The 22,424-nt window shown below is 34.7% G+C and overlaps 1 protein-coding gene and 1 non-coding gene across 2 annotated transcripts in view; one reads left to right on the top strand and one right to left on the bottom strand.

Moving 5' to 3' along the window:
- The window catches only part of BMP2K (BMP2 inducible kinase), a 108,621-nt gene that overhangs the window by 47,623 nt on the left and 38,574 nt on the right, over nt 1-22,424 (bottom strand). The window contains exons 3-6 of the mRNA XM_049790307.1: nt 19,958-20,063; nt 12,319-12,461; nt 9,027-9,148; nt 5,942-6,023 (exon numbers count right to left, since the gene is read on the bottom strand). Of these exons, the coding sequence (XP_049646264.1) occupies nt 5,942-6,023; nt 9,027-9,148; nt 12,319-12,461; nt 19,958-20,063 (453 nt within the window). The remainder of the gene's footprint in view (nt 1-5,941; nt 6,024-9,026; nt 9,149-12,318; nt 12,462-19,957; nt 20,064-22,424) is intronic.
- LOC126032854 (small nucleolar RNA U3) lies at nt 9,607-9,820 on the top strand. Its single transcript, XR_007504022.1, has one exon. It is a non-coding gene; the product is annotated as a small nucleolar RNA U3 (small nucleolar RNA).

Genomic DNA, 22,424 nt, shown 5'->3' with positions numbered 1-22,424 from the left:
AATTGGGTATGGCCCAAGCCTCCCCTCCCTAAAAAGAAAAAAATTATTAAAGGGCTGGGGCTTTGATTTGGGGTAAAGTATCTTTACATATCTTGCATACATGAGACCTGGCTTTGATCTCTGGCATCACACACAAACAAAAAAAAGCTTTAAACAGATTCAAAAATTTTTAAATATTACTCAAAAATAGGCTACATAACTGGGTCATTTATTAAGAGCAAGAAAACTGCATATAACAGAAATAGAAATAGAGAGTTCAATGTAACTTTCAAAAAATTATGATGCAGGGCCAGAGAAAGAGAGTGCAGCACCTGCCTTGTATGCAGCTGACCAGGGTTCAAATCCCAGCACCCATATGTAACCCCAAGCCTACCAGGAGTGATCTTTGAGTGCAGAGTCAGGAATAAGCCCTGAGCATCAATCATCAGTTGTAGAACAAAAAACAATAAGGAAAAAAAAGTATAGCTTATTCTGAAAGGAAAGCATTTGTCATATTTATATAGCAATTAAACATAAGATTTCCTGAAGAACTTGTTTTGTTGTTCTTATTAATAGGGGCCAGAGCAAATGTACAGTGAAAGAGCACTTGCTATGCACACAGTAAGCAAAGCTTTTCAAACCCAATCACCCCATACGGTTTCATGAATACACCCAGAGTGATCCCTGAGGAAAGAAACAGAAATAAGCCCTGATCACTGTTGGGTGTGGCCCAAAAACAATTATTAATAGTATAAATTATTAGTATTAGCCTTCCTATTGTACAAGCAAAAGAGATCTACTTTTTAGTCAGTTTCATTTTATCAGATCACTAGTATAGTATTAAAAACGTGCACTATAATTTTAATCACTTTAATACATTAATATAAGTAGTGTACTTATATATTAAACTATTAAATGGGGGGTTAGCCACTTCCAGCTGTGTTCAGTGAACAAGAATTATTCCTGGCTCTGCACTCAAGGATTAATCCTGGTAGTCTCTGGAGATCAAATGAGGCACTGGGAATTGAACCCAGGCTGGCCATGTGCAAGCAAACACCCTACCCACTGTACTACCAAGAAAATACTTTTTGAGTTCCGCATAATTATTTTAGATAATATGCTAGTAGACTGAAAACACAAATCTGAAATATACTGATTCACACAGTATAAACATAAAGAGGCGGTGTTTGGGCCACATCAGGCAGTGTTCAGGGGTTACCTCTAGCTTATACACAGGGGGTTATTCCTGGCAGTGTTTGGGGGACCATATGGGGTGCTGGGGATCAACCCAGGGTCAGCTGCGTGCAAGGCAAATGCTATCACTCTGGCCTAAAGGTGTCCTAATTTTTTGTAATAAAACCATTTCCTTTTCATTTTGAACAATCAGAATTGTTGGGTTTGTTCTTTATTTGTTTTGGGGTCACACCTGTGACACTCAGGGGTTACTCCTGGCTATGCACTCAGAAATCGCTCCTGGTTTGGGGGACCATATGGGACAGTGGTGAATCAAACAGCGGTCCATCCTAGGTCAGCTGTGTGCAAGGAAAACGCCCTACCACTGCACCAGTGCTCAGGCTCCTGAACAATTAGAACTGTTGAGAGAGAGACAGGCAGACAGAGACAGAGAGACACAGAGAGAGACACAGAGAGAGAGAGCCAATGATTTGACTCTGAAGGTAGAAGAATATCACCATCTCAGTTCTCCTCATTAAAAAGCCAAATGAAACATATATTACTAAACTTCCTTATTGCGTCCTCAATAAAATTAGCTTCACATATCTAAAGATAACCTACAATATAAATTTCCAAGCCAGAAAAATTGTTGCCAAAACTATAAAGTTTAAAATGAATGCTTTAATCTCAATATAATTCTTAATACTTTTTGAAACAAATAGGAAATTAAAAAATTAATTTTGGTTTTAGGCCACAACACTCAGCATCACTCAAGGATTACTCTTGGTGGTGGACAATATGCAGTGTGCAAGGGAATATGAGGTCAATCTCAAGCAAGATAAAAAATATTCTTAATTCCTGAGCTTTATCTTTGGCCCTAAAAATAAAATTCTTGGCAATGTGAATTCATTTTATTTTCTGGATAATCTTGAACTAATATTTAAATGTTGTAGCATATTTCTATTTCACTAGACCTAAGGCATAATAATAGCATCATGGAAATGAAAGTTCTGTCAGGCACATATAAATAAATTTTGTTTTCTTGTAAATTTTCTTGAACCTTATAAAGTATCTCTGAGTAGTGTATTTGAAATCTTTATACATTAAAAAAGTACTCTCCCATGTACCAATTTGATTTTTTTTTTAGGGCCACTCCTGGCAGTGCTCAGGGGTTACAACTGGCTTGCACCCAGGAATTAATCCTGGTAGTGTTCAGCGAACTATATAGTATGCTGGGGATCAAACCCAATTTGGTGAAACACCAAGCAAATTCCCTACCCTCTACAATACATACAGCTCCAGCCATGGCTCTCCCATATACTAATTTATATTACTCTTTCGGGAAAAGTAGAGGTAAGGCAAATTGCGCCCACACAGTGTTAATCTGGGGCTATTTCTGACTGTGCTCAGAGTAACTCCTGACAGTATTTGAGAAGGTTATGCAGTTCTGGGAATCAAACTGGGGTCTCAGCATGCAAAATAAGCACATTACCACTTATATTGTCTCTTCAATCCAAACTAATTTACAAATAATATAAATTTTTGGGTATCAGTATCATTTTAATATGCTACCTTTGGTGAAAAAAAAGGGGGAGATTATCCTTTGGTTAGACTACTAACAACAATGCACTTAGTGACTAATTTTTTTATCAGTCCTTGATGATTTCAAAACAGTACTCAATCTATGTTATCTATTGTTTCTCTCTGCTGTTGTAATAGTCTTATAGATAAGTATTTCAACAGTAGTCAAAAGCTAGGCCAAATAAGACTTTATAATCACATTGTCTAATACTCTCATTTTATAAATCAAGACCCAACTGAATTTGTGTTCTGTACTATATGACAAGTCACTATAATTTAAAGAGTCAAATGTTAATGATGACAAAACAAAGTAAATTTTAGTAATACAAGTACATAATCTAGAAGCAGTATCAAATTAACCAAGTCAAAAGGCAAATGTTATTTTTGAATTATTTCAATTTTAATTATATAAATATTTATAATTATATGAATATAATTATTTTACCCAATTATATAAAATTTGCAAATTCAATTTATAAGTTATTTCAATTATACTAAGTTTATAATTTATATATATATTTCAATTATATAAATATTTACAAATTCATCTGCGACAAGGTATAAGATCACTGGGGAAAAGGTACTTATTTTGCACAGATAAAAAGATATCCAAGGGCTGGAGAAATAGTACATCGTGTAGGGCATTTGCCTCTAATATGGCCAACTGAGTTCAACCCCCAGTATCCCATAAGATCCTGAAACTAATGGGAGTGATTCCTGAGTTCAGAGCCGGGAGTAACCTCTGAGCACTGTCAGGTGACCCAACATCTTAAAAAAAAAAAAAAAGATATCTAAGACCTGCCTGACAAGTGTGTAGTCTTATAAACCACAAAGCACCAAAGGCTATGGCCCTAGTGCCTCAGATGCAAGATCAAGCTATCAGTACTCCAAAGTACTGGTTGGGAGACCTCTCCCCCAAAACAAATAATATTTTATATTCAAATATAACACTGAGAAAAGAATAGTTCAGGAGAAGACAGTCAAGGAGATAATAATTTGACTTTTACACATTAGGCTCAACTACTTTCCAAAACTTTTAAAAATAAAATAATTTTTCTATAAACTAGTAAAACTCGTAGAACTACTTTTTCTTTCATCCTTAATATGATTACCAGTGGGAATATGGCTAAATACCTGTTAAATTTAAATGAGCTAACATACAAATTATATGTTCCTGGAAGTTTATTAATTACAGTCAAAATAAAGTCATAATTTGTATCTATAAATTTTAATGAGTTACTGCCCTAACATAAAAATTGAATTTAGGGCTGGAAAGATAGTACAACTGGTAGGGTGCTTGCTTGATCTGCAAGTGGCTGACCTGGGTTTGATCACTGACATCCCAAGCCCAGCAAGGAGTGATCTCTGAATAAAGAACCAGAAGTACTTAAGCACTGCCAGATGTGACACCAAAACAAATTGATCTAAATAGAAAACAGCACAGTAATTCAAGCTAGGCATATATACTAAATGATAAAAAAAAATTTCAACCTATAAAACTGAACCAATAGTATGTTTACTTAAGAAAAAGCTGTACGAGGCCAGAGATATAGCATGGAGGTAAGGGGTTTGCCTTTCATGAGGAAGGACGATGGTTCGAATCCTGGCATCCCATATGGTCCCCCGAGCCTGCCGGGGTGATTTCTGAGCATAGAGCCAGAAGTAACCCCTGAGCACTGCCAGGTGTGACCCAAAAAAAAAAACAAAAAAAAAAAAAAAAAGAAAAGGCTGTACTTACATTAGTTTCCATTGAAAAGATTCTAAAGACGGAGAAGGAATATAGATCAGTGGGAGAGTGTATGATTAACCTATAAGAGGCCCTGGGTTCAATCACATTTGATATCAATGCACATGATATCAAATATTTAATATTACCTTAATAATATTAACTTAATGTTACCGCAACATAATATTTTAAAAGTTATGGATAGCTTTTTTATACAACAAAATTCCATTTCAGAAAAAAAAAATTTAAAAATATCAATACTCAGGCCAGAGCAATAGCATATCGGTAGAGTGTTTGCCTTGCACACAGCTAACCCAGGACAAAGCTGGGTTCAATCCCTGGTGCCCCATATGGTTTCCCAAGACAGGAGTGATTTCTGAGCACATAGCCAGGAGTAACCCGAGTGTCACTACCAGGTGTGGCCCAAAAACAAAATTTAAAAAAAAAAAATCAATACATAAAATCTAAATTCCAAAAATACTACAGCTAAAAGTTAATAAAGTTAATAAAAGTTAATAAAAAATATATAACTAAGATGCCCATTCTAGAATTAAGATGATAAATATGCTAATATTTTGGTATTATGATATTTTTAATACTCTTGACTAAACAAATTCATAATAGAGACATTCTTAGTTAATTTGGGCTTTGACAATAATGTATCACTGTCCTACTCTTTGTACTCTCATGATTAAGAGGTTCTATTTTATTCTATTCTCTTCTACTTATTAAGAAATAATTTTCCTATACAAGGATGTACATGGAATCAATTATGTTAAGTGATGAATGCCCTACCGCTGAGTGAGAGAGATAGACACAGAATAATATCACTCATCTATGGGTTTTAAGAAAAATTAAAGAGATTACTGTAATAAGGCCCAGAGACAACAGAGTTAAGAGCTGGGAAGGCCAGAAGAACCAGCTCACAATCTGAAGCTCACCACAAAGAGTGATGAATGCTGTTAGGGAAATAACTACACTAACAACTAGCATTACAATGTTAAAGAATGAGAGAAGTAGAATGCCTGCCATGATACAGGCAGGGGCGGAGGAGTGGGGCACTGATGGTGGGAACGTTCCACTGGTGAGAGGGGGGTATTCTGGTTTGTTTTTTTTGTTTGGTTTGGTTTTTGGGTCACACCTCGCAGCGCTTTGGGGTTACTCCTGGCTCTAAACTCAGAAATCGCTCCTGGCAGGCTCGGAGGACCATATAGGATGCCGGGATTCGAACCACTGTCGCATGCAAGGCAAACGCCTTACCTCCATGCTATCTCTCTGGGTCCCGGGGGTGGGGAGGGAGGTAATTCTGTTTACAATTGAAACCTAACAACGAACATGCTTGTAATCATAGTTTAAATAAACATTTATATTAAAATAATAATAATAATAATAATAATAAATAAAATAAATACTTTTGGAATAATCAACTATATTTATATTTTTTTTTAATTTAGAGAAAATATGAACCTTTTGTTACCTTACCCAGATATCAGCCTTAGTGGTGATGCATTTCCCTCCATAAAGGTTGATCATTTCAGGAGCTCTGTAGGACAGAGTTGTATACCTGGTAGTAAATAAGTTAAAAGGATGTAAAACTTGAAAAAAAAAAAGACATTATACTGCTTCTACATGAAATTATTATGACATACGTACCTTTGTAGTCAATAATATTACATAGAAAATAATACTACTTTAAAAACTATTAAAGGTCTGGCAAGAATTAATTAAAACAAAAGATTGTATTTTATTCAATAAGGAAATAGTTTCAATGTTAAATCACTAATCACTAAATATACATTTTATACTAATTTAAACTATACTTTAAACTAATATAACTTGACCATAAAATTATCCCTACCAGACCATTTTATTAATTTTAATGTATAACTTCAATTCTCAAAATATTGATTAGTTTGTTTTATGTACTATAATATAAATTTATGTTATATTTTATTTTATAATTATTGTTCCTTAAAATAATGTGGTAGTCATAATTCTAAATATGTTAACAGTACTTTTAGTAAAAATTTCCAAATCAAAAGTTACTTGAAGTTAAAAGATACTGTGAATAATAGGGCCAAAGAGAAAGCACTGCAAGCAGCCAATTCTAGGTCTATCTGAAGTACTCTATATGGTCCCCTGATCACTAGAAGTAATCCCTGAGTGCAGGGTCAGGAGTACCGCATTTTTCATACCATAAGAGGCACCTTCCCCCACCAGTGTGCCTGATGGAACAAATGCCACCTGGAGCTAAAGCCTAAGTGCTGGGGAGGAGAACATCTAAAAACCATGTGCATCTTACAATCAAGTGTATCTTATACAGAAAAAAATAAAATAAATGCTGCTAACAATTTGTGGGTGTGGCCAAAACAACAACTAAAGGATACTATAAATAATTGTTTATCAATGTAAAATTCCCGTTCTTTATAAATTTTAATGAACTTGTTATCAATTTCAAGACAGCATATCAAACTATGGAGATAATTCCTAATTTTGAGGTTCATTTATAGGCTTTGTTTTATATGAAATATCTTTTTCTTTTTCTTTTTCTTTTTTTTTTTTTTTTTTTTTGGTTTTTGGTTTTTGGACCACACCCAGTGATGCACAGGGGTTACTCCTGGCTATTCACTCAGAAATCACTCCTGGCTTGAGGGACCATATGAGACACTGGGGATCGAACCACAGTCCATCCTAGGTCAGCCGCAAGCAAGGCGAATGCCCTACCGCTGAGCCACTGCCCCGGCGCCATATATAAAATATCTTAAAGTTCAACTTCCTATCATTTTACTTTTTTCCAAATACCCAAACTGGATAAGATAATTTGGAATGACACTAGTAAAACCCAAACACCAGAATATAAACTACAAGACAGCAAATTGGATTTTACCGTACTGCTTTATGGCTCTATCAAGATTACTATCCACTACATATTAGTGAATATCTGTTGATTAAAGAAACAGATCATTAACTTCTCAACTGAGCTGAAAAACATAAAAATACCTCCAGAGCTTAATTTTATCACTAATGCAAAGGTCTACTAAATCTTAATTAAACTTCATAGTTCAACAGCAAGAAATAAAACTTATAGCAAGAAGAGGTACCTGAATAGAATCCTAGAGCAGTCATACATATCAAAATCCAATAATTTCTTAAATTACATATGCACATGTATCTCTAAGAAGCAATTAATCTATTAGTCTTGTGTTCTGCAGGACATTCATAATTAGAAAGCAGTTTGCTTTATGAATCTAATATAACCATCATAAGCTAAATTCCCCAAATAAAAGTCTAGAAATCTCTAGTGTTATACCAATAGGCTGAAAGAATACCAGTTCCACATAAACTAATCCAAAATATAAATTATAGTTTCAATGATAATACTACATAGGCTTAAGCAACTGGAAATTTGTGAAGTGAAGAACAACAACTTAGAAAAAGAAACTACTTAGTTTCCTATTATGAAAGATTTTTCTACACCCCATATCAATTATTAATGTAGTATACTATTTACAAATTTCTGTTTTCAAAAGTTACATCAAGAAAAGTCAGGGAGAGACCAAAGAGAGAGTGCAGTGGTAGGATATTTGCCTTGTATGTGGCTAACCCAAGAGGGACCTAGACCTGGGTTCCATCCCTGGCATCCCATATGGTCCCCCAAGTCCAAAGCCATTTCTGAGCGCATAGCTAGGAATAACCCCTGAGTTATTGAGTGGCCCCCCAAAAAAATTAAAAAAAAAAAGTCAGGGAAGAATTGTTTCTGATTAGCAACCATAGATAGTACAAAATTAAGAAAATAAAGTACAATTGGAAAGATAGTACAGCAAGTAAGGTGTTCGCCTTGCACACAGGTGACCTAAATTCTATCCCCAGAATCCAATATAGTCCCCTCTGAGTGCACCAGGAGTGATTCCTGCACACAGAGCCAGGAGTACATCCTGAAGACATGAGGATCCCTGAGTGTGGCAAAAAAATTTTTGACATATTTCTACTGGCTTTCCAACACACTATTGAAAAATAAAATATCTTCCAGTTTTTAATACATTTAGAATTTAAGCACTTTTTAAAATAAATTTGAAAGGGGGTGAATATTTTATGACTGCAACCCAACTACAAACATGTCTGTAATCATGGTGCTTAAATAAAGATATCATTAGAATTTTAAAATTTTAATTTAATTTAAAAATAAATTTATTTTTTAAATTAAGCTTTAGGGCTACACCTATCAGAACTCAAGAGCTATTCTTGTTGGTACTTAAGAGATACGTGGAATGCCAAGGATGAAACCGACAGTTCCTGAATGCAAAGCATGGGCTACAGCATTAATTTTCAAATCTCTGCATCACATAAAAGAAATATGTTAAGCTAGATCTAAGTGATTACATAAAACTCCCATTAATTATTTCATCAATTATTATATCTTGTTAAATTTCTTGGTAAATTTTATTACAATGTGGATTTTTAAAGAAATCTACAAGTGGAATATGTACGATTTTCATTAGAAGCTAGTCAAAGTTTCAAGTTTAGGAAGCTATTCATCAAACAAAGGACAATAAAAACAGGAACTTACTTCTTAATCTCTTCTTCAACTACATTTACTCCATCTTTTTGAGGGTTAAGAAATTTATTAGTGGCACTGCCAAAGTCACAGAGTACATAGTTTCCACCATCATTCAACAAAATATTCTCTACCTTAAGACAAGAAAAATAAGTGTTAGTGTTTCAAAGTAAAAATTATTTTTTAAAAAAAATGTAATATATTAAATATTGAAGGGTTTGTAATAGAGGGAGAGAGGAAGAGTGGGAAAAGAAAAGATACCTTAAGTTATGATGAAAGAAATTCATCAAAGAGAAGTATATTTTATTATTTCTGTTTCTCTCTAAAAGAATAAAAGTGAGTCTCCCAACCTAAGGTGATTTTTTAAGGGGCTAAGAAACCCATGAAATCTTCTCTAAACACTGGCTATACGAAAAAGAGAACTAGTAGAAGTCAAACTATATACTATATCTCCATTTTGTTTTCTCCTTTACTGATATTTTGGCTTATCTATAAAATAAGTATTACTTATAAAATACAAGTATTACTGTAAACCCATAAAAATCTATGTTTAGTGGTCATTATATTATTTTTATCAAAAATGTTACACTTCAAGATTATACTTTCAGGGATCATTTCTATAGTATGTGACTAGAGAAGTTTCTCTGATCGTGTAGAGCACCCGAACCCACGAGGAGGAGCCAAAGCGTCCTCTCCTGAGCGTGAAGCCGGCTCTAGGTGTCGCTTCTGCAACTGCCTTTTGCCATTGATGATCGTTCTCCCTTTCCTCTGGAGAGGGTAGAGGGAAACGATGTAGTCTGAGTGGTAAAAAAAAAAAAAAAAAGTTACACTTCAATACTGAAAACCATAATTTCTATAAGAAAAAAAAGAGATAAAAGAAAAATTGCCACAAAGGCAGGTAGGGGAGAGCGTAGAGGGGGAGGCGGGAGGGAAATAGGATATTGATGGTGGAAAATGTGCAATGGTGAAGGCTATCATACATTTTATCACTGAAACTCAATCATGAACAACTTGTAAAAGAATAAAATATAAAATAAAATAAAATTGGGCTGTTAGTTAAAAAAAAGTTACACTTAAAAACAAATTTTACTATATGCCTTGAATATTAGAGTCATGTAAGTTTCCAAAACAGGGGAGCACAGTTCAAAACCCAACTCTACTATTTATTAGTGTACCTTAGAGTGATTTGCTAAGCTACTCTGGTAATTTAGCTCCCTAATCTAAAAAATTTGAAAGATATTTATTTATTTAATGTGGGATTATAGTAAAAATTTTAAATAAACTAAACATATAAAGTGCTTGAGACAATATAGTAAATATTCAATAATGGTTACTTATCACCATTTTTCTCAATATTTCCTATTTTTGATCATCTCAGAGAATTCAATTTCTCTACACCTCAAATTGTTAATATTAGTTTTAACATATTTTTCTATAGACTCAACCATTTTTAAACCTGTATACAATGGCCAGGAAACAAGATAGAGGTTATGTTTCCAAACAGGGTTTGATACCCAACACTATATCCCTGGCTCCCAGAAATTGCCAGGTGCGAGCCTGGAGGCTCCAAATACAAACAGATGTGGCTCTGTTTACCTTTAGCACTGTAAGGATTAAGCTGTATCCTATCTTCAGGCCCTTGCATTGAACCATATGTCCAAATGGCAGAAAATCACTGGTAAGGTTCATTTGGGAGCCCTCCCAACAACAAAAAATAATAAATAAAACCTATGCACAAGAAGTATCAGTAAAACAAAATAACTTATACACAAATTTATCTACATTTATACAAATTATAAAAACATGTAACATGAATATGATCTATATAAAACTATGCAGTTCATTATCTTCTCTGATTTTAAATCTAAATGTATCTGCTGAAAACATTAAATTTAATGAAAAAGTTAATGAGCTGTGAAAGCACAAAAAAAAAAATACTAAATATTGGGGGAAATGGTAAAAGTTTGATACTAAAGAAACTAACCAAATTAAGGAAAGATTAGAGTTACTCAACTTTTTTGAAAGCTGGAAACTTTCATCCTTTCACTATGTTTCTCTATATGATACTTTAATTAATAATTTAGTTTTATTAATAGGCAAGTAACATTTTAAAAACTTTAAATCATCTTTGGTGTCTTATGAACATTGTATGATCATTCATAAAGTTTGTATTTGAATTACAACACTGATCTTGCTATTTGCCAGACACTATTCTAACTGCTTTGACATATCCCCACAAAAGGTAAGGATACTTGCTCTCCCTCAGTGGATTATGTAATGCCAATGAAAGTGACAACTACTATTAACAGGTATAGTGGATAAAGAGCAGGAATGCTTGATTATAATGATAAATATGCAACTCTAGACAAGACTGAGAATATAGATCTGAGCAGAGAGAGTGTGGAGGAAAAGGTTAACCATTGGCATAAAGCGTTTTTGGGCATAAAGGAAAATAAATTTTTATTAGTGTTTCTGGGTAAAAAAGAGGCTACCAATTGTTCTAGGTGATATGTGTGAGGTCATCACTAAAAAATGTATAATATTCAAATTCAATATTCTTACTTAATAGGAATATCAAATATTCAATATTCCTGTTAAATAGGTATATTCAATCTTTTGAGAACTTTTGTCACAATAATGCTCAGTACTTATGAGAGGCAAAATAACGTGACCTTAAAGACAACCAACACAAAATTACTATAAATTACATAAAACTATAATTATATTGCAAACAATGAGTAGAAAAACCCATTTAGTATATAAAGAAAATACTGATGCTTAATATGGTATACAAGAAGAATGAGAAATGCTAAACTAGAAATAGTATGGGAGGATATTAAACCTGTGTTAGTGATGATCACTTTGAAATGAAACTTTTGAAAGTCACCTAACTATGTATAAAAGAAGCCAAGAAGGAAACACTAAGTTCCCTACTATAGCCAACCTAGAGATTTTCAATATCAGGAAAAGAATAATTTCAATTCTACAATCTTTAGAGAGCCTTAGGAAATGGAATATGTAATGTAACAGAGAAACAGATTTTAGTGCTGGCAATAAAATGTGGCTCAGGGGCCGGAGAGATAGCATGGAGGTAAGGCGTTTGCCTTTCATGCAGGAGGTCATCGGTTCGAATCCCGGCGTCCCATATGGTCCCCCGTGCCTGCCAGGAGCAATTTCTGAGCCTGGAGCCAGGAATAACCCCTGAGCACTGCCGGGTGTGATCCAAAAAAAAAAAAAAAAATGTGGCTCAAATTAAAATAATCTAGGAACATTTAACTCTAAATGTAAAAAAAGCCATTCATACCTTCAGATCTCGGTGTATTATTGGAGTCTTACACTGATGCAATCTTGCAACAGCTTCACAGGTATCACAAAATATCTGTAACACTTCTGGTTCTGTAAAGCCTGTTTGTAGCTTCTTATTCATTTGATTCACAACCTGTCCAGCTAACCAAAAGAAAAAACATTATGCAAAAACATTTCAAATAAGTGAATGCTATCACAAACAAACTAAAAATAGGAAGGCAGTGAAGTAGCTCAATGGGGATTGACCGGAAGCCTAGTCCAATAAGAGGTTCAACTTCTGTCACCACATGATCCGAAGTATCACCAGGTATAGCCCTGATGGCCCCAGTACTACAATGTTGGAGCAGTTCATCATTACCAGTACCTATCAGTAAAGCCATCAGGGCCACACTGCTGGACCAAGTGGCACTGGATCCCCGAGGCCCTTAAGCATCACTGGGGTGCTGCGTAAGGTGCTTAAGCACCAAAACCCCCACAAGAAATAATTACATGTTTTTAATGTTATAGTTTCAGGAAATTGGGAACTGACTCTTTCATAATCCTTATTGTAACAGTGCTTATTATAGCAGATTCTACTGATTCAATGACATATTTTTCACATTTTATATGAGATAAAAATAATCGAACATAGATGATGGTTTCCTAATAAAACTGACCTTTGTTTTTAAGATGTAAAGGAAAAATTATCCAGCATTGGTTAAAAAAAAAAAGGTGAACAAAAATAAATATTCTGGGGAATAGAGTAGAGCAACTTGCAAGTGACCAACCCAAGTTCAATCTTTGCTACCTCATATGGTCTCCTGAGCTCACCAGGAATTACAGGAATTATCCCTGAGTGCAGAGATAGGAGCAAGCCCTAAGCATCTTGCCAACTGTACATGTACGTACATACACACACACACACACACACACACACACAGGAGCAAGCCCTAAGCATCTTGCCAACTGTACATGTACGTATACGTACACACACACACACACACACACACACACACACACACACACACACACACGAACTATCCCTGAGTGCAGAGACAGGAGCAAGCCCTAAGCATCTTGCCAACTGTACATGTACGTACACACACACACACACACACACACACACACCTCTCAACAATCATCCAGCCTGCTCAAAATAAATTTGTCTACTGTCAAAAAATATACAGTTCAAAGATATATAGTAAATATTCATACAAATCATTCCCAAACATTTTGTTCAGGAGGCCTAGCAGAGCCTCCTGGTGATTTATAGCCAACCAGATCAGAAATTCAATAAGAAAACCAAGAATGTGGTCGATGCTGCTCAGGCCCTGTAATGCATGAAACTACAAGGGCCACAACAGTGGTGCTTTGAGGTCTCCAGGGCTTTATCCAGAAATGTTTGGGAACCTGATGCATTTATGGCAAGTTCTTAACCTCTACACTCCCTCTCCAGTCCCCAAAACCTAAATTTAAATTGAAAAGAATTAAGGGAAAAAGTCCTATCTAATGATATAATATCTAAATAATAAGACTCAAGGATAATTAAGGATGAACCAGGAAGAGATCAAGAGAAAAATATTAAGGCAATAGCAAGCAGCCTCTAGTATATAAAAGTCTCTGGTTTAGTAAAGAGTTTTATAGTTTAAAGAAAACCAATGGGATATATACGGTCTAAGAAATAGAAATAGAAAAGAGAGTAAGATGACATAAATCTAAGAAGGCAATCAGGGATGTGATATTTTAGATTTTATCTTAAAAACCAAGGAATTTCCTGGTTTGACATTTTTTTCCTGGTTTGACAAGTTCTCCTTGACTAGGGACTAGGAAGATCAAAACTACTAATGCTTATAGGTAAGAGATAATGAGCAGAGTAAATACTTATAGGCAAATAACCAATTGTATACATCTATATACTACAAGGTACTAATGGAACTTCACAAGAAAAAAAAAATCTAATCTCATCCCAAAAAATGGGGAAAAGAAATGAAAAGACATTTCCTCAAACAAGAAATACAGATGGCCAAAAGGCACATGAAAAAATGCTCCAAATCACTAACAGGGAGATGCAAATCAAAATAACAATGAGATCTATCATACTAGAGAATGGGGCACATCAATAAGAACAGAACAACCAGTGCTGGCGCAGATGCAGGGAGAATTTATCCCTGGTCCAGCTTTTTTTTTGGAAAGCAATATGGATATTCCTCAAAAAACTAGAAATTACTTGAGCTTCCATACGATCCAGCAATACCACTCCAAAGGATAAACCCTATGGACACAAAAACACCATGCAGAAAATCCCTCTGCATTCCTATGTTTGTCACATCACTATTTACAATAGCCAGAAACTTGAAACAAACCAAGTGTCAGAGAAAAGATGGGTACCTAAAGAAACTGTGGTACATCCACACAATGGAATGCTATGCATAAATGGAATACTATGTTAGGAAAAATAAATTCATGAAATTTGCTTATATATGGATAGATATGAACATTATGCTGAAATGAAATGAGTCAGAGGAAGACACATAGAAATATAATTAACTCACTTATTTGTGGAAAATGAGAAAAGTATAAGTATACTAATAAAATCAACATAATAGAGAAGAGGATCATGAGGTCCAATCCTGAGTCAGAAGCTTGCCACAGAAATAGGTGAGTGTAGTTAGGGTAGTAAATGGTCCACTATGATAATGATAGTTGGAACTGATCACTTTGGACAAGAACTCAGTGTGGAAAGGGAATAAAGTGATATGCATGGTAACTCTTTATTAACAATTGTGCAAATCACAGTATCAAAAAGAAGAAAGGAGGAGACAGAGAGAAAGAGAAATTCCTGCCCCAGAGGCAGGTGGGTGATTGATTTTAGACGGGAAGGAAACTTGGGGACTTAGTTGCAGGAAATATATACTGGTGAAGGGTGGTGTAAATTCTATGACTGAAACTCAACTATGAACAATGTTGTAACCACAGTGCTAAAAGAACAAAATAAAACTATTTTTATTCACTTAAAAAAATTGGCATAGGGGCCAGAGAGATAGCATGGAGGTAGGGTATTTGCCTTGCATGCAGAAGGACAGTGGTTCAAATCCTAGCAACCCATAAGGTCCCCCGAGCCTGCCAGGAGTGATTTCTGAGCACAGAGCCAGGAGTATCCCCTGAGCGCAGTTGGGTGTGACCCAAACACCCACCCCCCCAAATTGCATCATGGGGCCAGAGTTGTGGCGCAAATGGTAGGGCATTTGCCTTGGAGGTGCTAACTTGGAACAGACTGTGGTTCAGTCCCCCGGTGCCCCATATGGGCCCCCAAGCCAGGAGCGATTTCTGAATGCATAGTCAGGAGTACCCTTGAGCATCACCACGTGTGGCCCAAAAAGAAAAAAATAATAATAATTTTATTTTGCAGCTTAGGAGGCCAAAAAGATAGCACAACAGTATGGTGTTTGCCTTGACACAGCCGATTCAGGACAGGTGGTGGTTCGAATCCTGGCATTTCATATGGTCCCCAGGAGTGCTTACCAAGAGTGATTTCTGAGCACTGAGTCAGAAGTAACCCCAGAGCATCGACAGGTTGGACCCAAAAACAAACAAAAAAAAGTTTGTATCTTAAATATATCTTATCAAATTTGTCTCTTTACTTTTTATATGGCATTATTTTTCTTTAATTTAAATATCATGGTTACAAGGCCATTCATAATAGTTTTCTCCCTCTACAAAGCATATTTTATTACTACAAAAATTTTATGTTAATGTAATAAAATAAAAATTATCAATGTTTCAATTTCAAAAAGATGTTAAAAGTCAACATTTTTCTAACCTTAGTAATCGAAAATATGTATTTAAGATTGTATTTTACAGCGTTGATTTTATTATTGACCCCTAAATCATCACCCTTCACAATATCCACAACCTTTGGCCATGTCTTCAGAACAGTTATGGGAGATTTATATTTCCTAATTTGGGCTTAGTTATAGATCTTACTTTGGAAACAGAATAAGGTTGAGGGACAGTAGAAGTTTCAGGGCAAGGCCTCAAGAAGCCTCATATCATATATTCCATTTGTTCTCGTTGTGATTCACCTATGGTTTACATACTACCATGTAATACATAGTAAAGGAATTCCATACTAGTGCTAAAAAAAAGAAGGTAAGGAACAGCTAAACAGTCATTCCTACTAATCCCAGAAACTCACTGGCTTTTGTAAGTCTATATAAACAGTACCGCCTCCCAGCCTTGGTTTATAAAAGATGACTCAGTGATTCTGAGCAATAATAAATGATTTATGCTACTGCAATTGGAGATATTTTGCTATTAACTAAAAGTTAACAATTAGTAATGAAAATAACTATAGAACCCATCCTCCCCAATAGACATTTATTTAAAGGAAAATATGCTGAAAATTTCAAAAAATTTTATTTCTAAAAATCTGATACCTAAACATTTAACAAAAGCTTAGAACATTCCCAAATCTTAACCTACAAAGAATTAACAAAAGTGTCTATAGCACTTATTAAAGCACACTATCTAATATGTTCTTCTACTTTACTTACAAAAAGAAACTTCACTTTTAAGCATATTCATTCAATAAATTAACTAATATAGAGGAAGTAAAGTGAGAATTTATTTTCTCACTCTACCCATCCACAATTCATTCCTCCATGTGAGTAAAAGGAAATTATATAATTGATTCATCTAAGAAAAGGAACTGAACACTATTCAGATTCTCTCATGCCTTCTCCTGCTGTATGTGTGTGCATATATATACACATAAACATATACATACATATATATTTTACTATATAGATATAGCGATATAAACACAGATATGTAATTAGAGATAATTCAATAAAACTTATTCTTTGCATGCAGAAGGTCAAGATTCAACTTCCAGCCTGATCACTGCAGGAAGTGGGGGCCCGTCTCAGCATGAAGCAGAGCTAGGCATAGCCCCTGGGTAGTACTGAGTGTGGACCGAAAACAAAGCAATAATAAAATATATAGCACTGCTCATTTAGAAAATACATTTAGTAGTAACAAATCAAGCTGCTGAGAAATTTGAAAAAGAATACAGAAAAGAATTCAGAAAATACAAGTAAATAAAAGAAAAACAATGCAAAGCACACACCAAAAAAAAAGAAAAAAGAAATATTTTTAATCTTCAAGCAGCATCTGTGTTAATTTGAAATAACCCAAAATGAAAACCTAAAATGAAGCAAGATACATTTTGAAGACATCACTGAAAGAAAAAGTTCTTCCAAATTAAAAAAAAAAATCACACATTGCAAGAATGATAGTGCAGAAAGTAAGGCGCTTGCTTTGCACACGGTTGTCCTGGATTTGTTCCCCCAACAATACTATTTGGTGCTCCACACTACAGAAATAATTCTTAAATGCAAAGCCAGGAATAATGTCTAAGCACACTAGTTGTGGCCCAAAAACAAAATAAAAGAAAATTCATCAAAATCATACTGTAGGGGGTGGGAGGAAAAAATAAATCACATTGTAATTGAAGAATTTCATAGAGATGAAAGATACACCTAATCAATGTTCTAAATACAAGTAGAATAAAAGAAATTTTTCAAAATAAAAGCAGATCTAGGAATACTAATATACAAAGTAAAACACTTTTAAAAATACAGAAAATGATAACTTCATCCCAGAAAAAAAGTTTACCAAAAGAATTCATAATCAACATAATATACATCTTGAAATTTTAGAGTACTAAGGAAAAATGCTAAAAGTGGTCATGGAAAAAAAAAGAGGTCACATAATTGAGGAAATTATATGAACTCAGACATCTTAAATAGTAATGCTAGAAAAAACAGAGTAATGAAAAGAGACTACTTTTAAATTTCTAGATTAAAATTATACCCAAGGGGGTGGGGTGAGAAAAAATTACAACCTAAAAATTCTTTTGTCAAATTACAAAGTATAAATGTAAAACTATATGCCTTTATATATGAAGGTTCCAAAACTGTTTCCTGCCCTAACCACGTTATTCGGTAAGCTGCTGGAAGCTGCACTCTACAAATGAGATGGCAGAAGGAAGGGGGAAGGGCAGGAGAAGCAAGAATTCTAAGATAAGAAGAAAAGTCAAAAGAGAATTCCCTGAGAGATAGCAAATTGCTGTGCAAAATTAAGTAGAAACTTAAGGGCCTTCAGAGGTCATTTCTAAAAGAAAAAAATTCTACAAATATCAAAATATTTTAAACAAATTATAAAATTTACAATTCTATTGGGGTAAAATAATACGCATGTGAAGACAACTAGGCAAGTAAAAAATTAGGTATTAATTCAGACAATAAAAAGGAAAATATGATTAAAGTATTAGATGGTATACAGTTAAAAAGCAAACAAAAATATTTTAAACACTGATTATTCATTTAGTCCCAAAACTGATAACATACTACACTGAAGTATCTTTCCTTGAAGATACTGCCAAAACATAAAATCAGAAACAGCATGGGACCAAAAACTAAGACAGTACAGGTGTTAAGGTTCTTGCCTTTCATAGGACTAACTCGTCTAGCACAAAATATGGTTCCCCTGAGCAATGTCAGAAGTAATACCTGAGGACAGAGTCAAGAAGAATAAGTCCTGAGCACTGTCAGTATAGCCAAAAAAATAATAATAAAAAGCAAAACAAAGGATGAGAGGGAGGAAGGGAAAGAGGGAGAGAGGGAGGGAGGGAGGGAGAGAGGGAGGGAGGGAGAGAAGGAGAGAGATGAGATAGTATTAGGAAATTTTAAGGAACTTCCTTATGCCCTACCCTGATTTTCTAAGTTTATTCTTTTGTCATACTCCAGGGATCTCACTAAAACTATGTATTTTGTTCTACACAGAATGTGAAATAAACATTAGAAGTGACTTTGTATAGTTAAGTAAGTAAATGCATACATGTATTTTAATATCTTATGAAAATATAGAATTAAGTATGAGAAAAAATTCAACTATTTCGAAGTGGTTACCTAAAGACAGGACAGTGACTAAAGTGAAGCTTTAAAAAGTAGGTATAAATATGTATATAAATATATATTTGATATATAATTTTTCAGGGGCTAGAAGGAAGTAGTAAAGTGCATAGTTTTGCACATCTAAAGCATTATACTATCTTTCCTTCTCTCTCTCCTCTCTCTCTTACACTCTCTCTTACATTTCTTTTCTCTCTCTCTCCTCTCTCTTCCCCCCACAACATCACATTAGGTATTAACATGGTTTTCTATCTTCTGATATTTACCCAAAAATAAGGAAGATTTATAAAGCTGTAAAATATTAAGTATCAAAATACATCCTCTAAATTACTACATGTAAACTGATAAAACATGACATGGTGCTAAAAAACATATAACACTAATACTGATTAATAATTCAGTATTATGTTGGACTATAAAAACTCATGTAGGGAACATGCAGTATAAATATTATTTTTCTAAAAGATTTCCTTTTTTAAATTCAATTTTAATTCTCCACTGACAAGTTCATGTCATCACTATAGCAACTATAACTAGATTTTAACTATTTTAATGACATTTCTTAATTAGATAATTAAAAGAAGGGATTAAAGGAAGTGTACAGAATGAAATGGGGAAAACCCAAGACACCTAGTAACCCATATTAAGAACATTTTTAGTATAATCAACTACAGAGATACTTACCTCGACAATATTCCATTAAGATAAGCACTTCCCATACATTATCGCCAATTGAATTAACAGCGCAGTCCAAATAACCCACAATATTTTTGTGACCAGATAGTTCTTTCTGTAAGAAATAAAACTTTCGAAAGTTAACACATACATGGAGAGCTTTAACACTAATAATGACATTAAGCATAAATTCATGTATTTACAAAATTCTTTTAAAAAATTAAGACAGGCCTAATGATAAAATCTGACACAATTTAAAATATAATTATATAACTTCTTTGAAAAATTTGCTCATATGCCATTTTTATTATTTCTAAAGGAAGAAGAGGAGGAATCTCCAAAGCTATGCTTAGTAAATTTAGGGCCCCCTCCCAGGGAATCCTCAGACAACTGAGAATACTACTCAGTGGCTTGGCAATGCCTGAGAGTCTCCAGGGCTACATCCTGCCAAACTTGAGCCTGCATGGCTGCACGACAATACTTAGGAGACTATAAGGTACAGGAAATCAAACCAGGGTTTGCAAGGCATGCATCTTCACCCTTATACTATCTCCCTGGCTGATGACTACCATTTTCTAAGAAAATATTCAAAGAAAATTTATTCTTATATTCAGACTGTTCATTCACTTGAGAATACCAGTCTCCAAAAGTAAGATACCTCTGAGACACAAAGGCAAAATACAGAAACCTTTTCGTATAGCATGGAGGTAAGGCGTTTGCCTTTCATGCAGGAGGTCATCGGTTCGAATCCCGGTGCTCCATATGGTCCCCTGTGCCTGCCAGGAGCAATTTCTGAGCCTGGAGCCAGAAATAACCCCTGAGCACTGCCGGGTGTGACCCAAAAACCACAAAAAAAAAAAAAAAAAAAAAAAAGCAAACTTGAACACATTTACCAATCAGCAGTTACACTCTTTTGTTTTGCCTGCAACGAACACATTACAATTTCAAATTAAGTCTAATGACTGACATCTATTTAAGTAATTTATATTCATTTATATTTTAACTAACTGAAAACTGAGCAAAGGGCAAAAGAAATAGTTTTTTTTTTTTTTTAAACAAGGGTTCAGGTGTTTGTATTATAATGACTGGTTCCATATGAGCCTTGGTACTTCTATTTATGTGGGCCAAAAACTCCAAAAAAAAGAAAATAGAAAGACTGAACAGGGCCCGGAGAGATAGCACAGCGGTGTTTGCCCTGCAAGCAGCCGATCCAGGACCAAAGGTGATTGGTTCGAATCCCGGTGTCCCATATGGTCCCCCGTGCCTGCCAGGAGCTATTTCTGAGCAGACAGCCAGGAGTAACCCCTGAGCAATGCCGGGAGTGGCCCCAAAAAAACAAACAAAAAAAAAATTTAAAAAAAAAATTTAAAAAAGACTGAACAAATGGCTAAGTGGATTTCTATAAAGAAAACAAAGATTACAGCTCAAAGGAATGGCCTACATGCTTTGTATGGGGGAAGCCATGATCTACCAACGCTCCCCAAGAAACATTGGGAATGGCCCGTGTACAGTGCATTAAATATCAAGTATCATCTGATATTTGATATCCCTGAGTATCAAGAACCATCTGATATGCCATCAATTAATCAAATAATAGAAATAAAGATGAGAAAAATATGGCAAGTAATACATTAGTTCCTAATACACTATACATCAATACCTATGATCAATAACAATAAGAATCAGGCTGGAGTGATAGCACAGTGGTAGGGCATTTGCCTTCCACACGGATGACCCAGGATGGACCCGGGTTTGATTGCTGGCATCCCATATCTGCCAACAGCAACTTCTAAGGGCAGAGCCAGGAGTAATCCCTTAGTTCTGCCGAGTGTGGCCCAAAATCCAAAATAAAATAGTACAATAAAAAAAATAAGGATCTAACTAGAGACTTAAAAAGCAATTGCCAATAATACTATTTAATTTGCATTCACTATCATTAACAACAGACATAGTTTAAGGTTAAGAGATAATACAGTAGTTAAGGCACTTGCCTTGCATGTGGTCAATCCAAATTCAGTTCCCAACATTACATACGACCCCACATCTCACCAGAAATGATCCCTGAGCAGATACTTCAAATACCGTCATGTATGACCAAAAACAGAAAGCAAAATAAAATCTAAAAAGCAATAAGCCTAGTTCTAACTATAAAATGCATTTTAAGATCTTGGCTAATAACACCCAAATAAACAACCTAGATACATAATTACATAATTGGAGATGGGTCAGAAAAATAAAATGTGGTTTACTACCCTAAAGAATTTAATCTCCTTCTAAATACTTAATCTCCTTAAAATATCTTGTTCAAAAGAAAAGCAATTCAGTGTTGCTGCTGCTGTTACTAGTGGCAATCACATTTCATAGGTCTCAAAATTATCTGAATTCCACTGACATAAGGATTATGACACAAGAGTACCGAATCATGGCTTGTTTAATGAGAAACAGTGTAAAATGTTCCATTATCTTGGAACAAGTC

Source organism: Suncus etruscus, chromosome 16 (assembly GCF_024139225.1).
Source record: "Suncus etruscus isolate mSunEtr1 chromosome 16, mSunEtr1.pri.cur, whole genome shotgun sequence".
NCBI lineage: Eukaryota > Metazoa > Chordata > Mammalia > Eulipotyphla > Soricidae > Suncus > Suncus etruscus.
The sequence above is the reverse complement of the archived record's forward strand: the minus strand, read 5'-3'. Positions and strand labels throughout refer to the sequence as shown.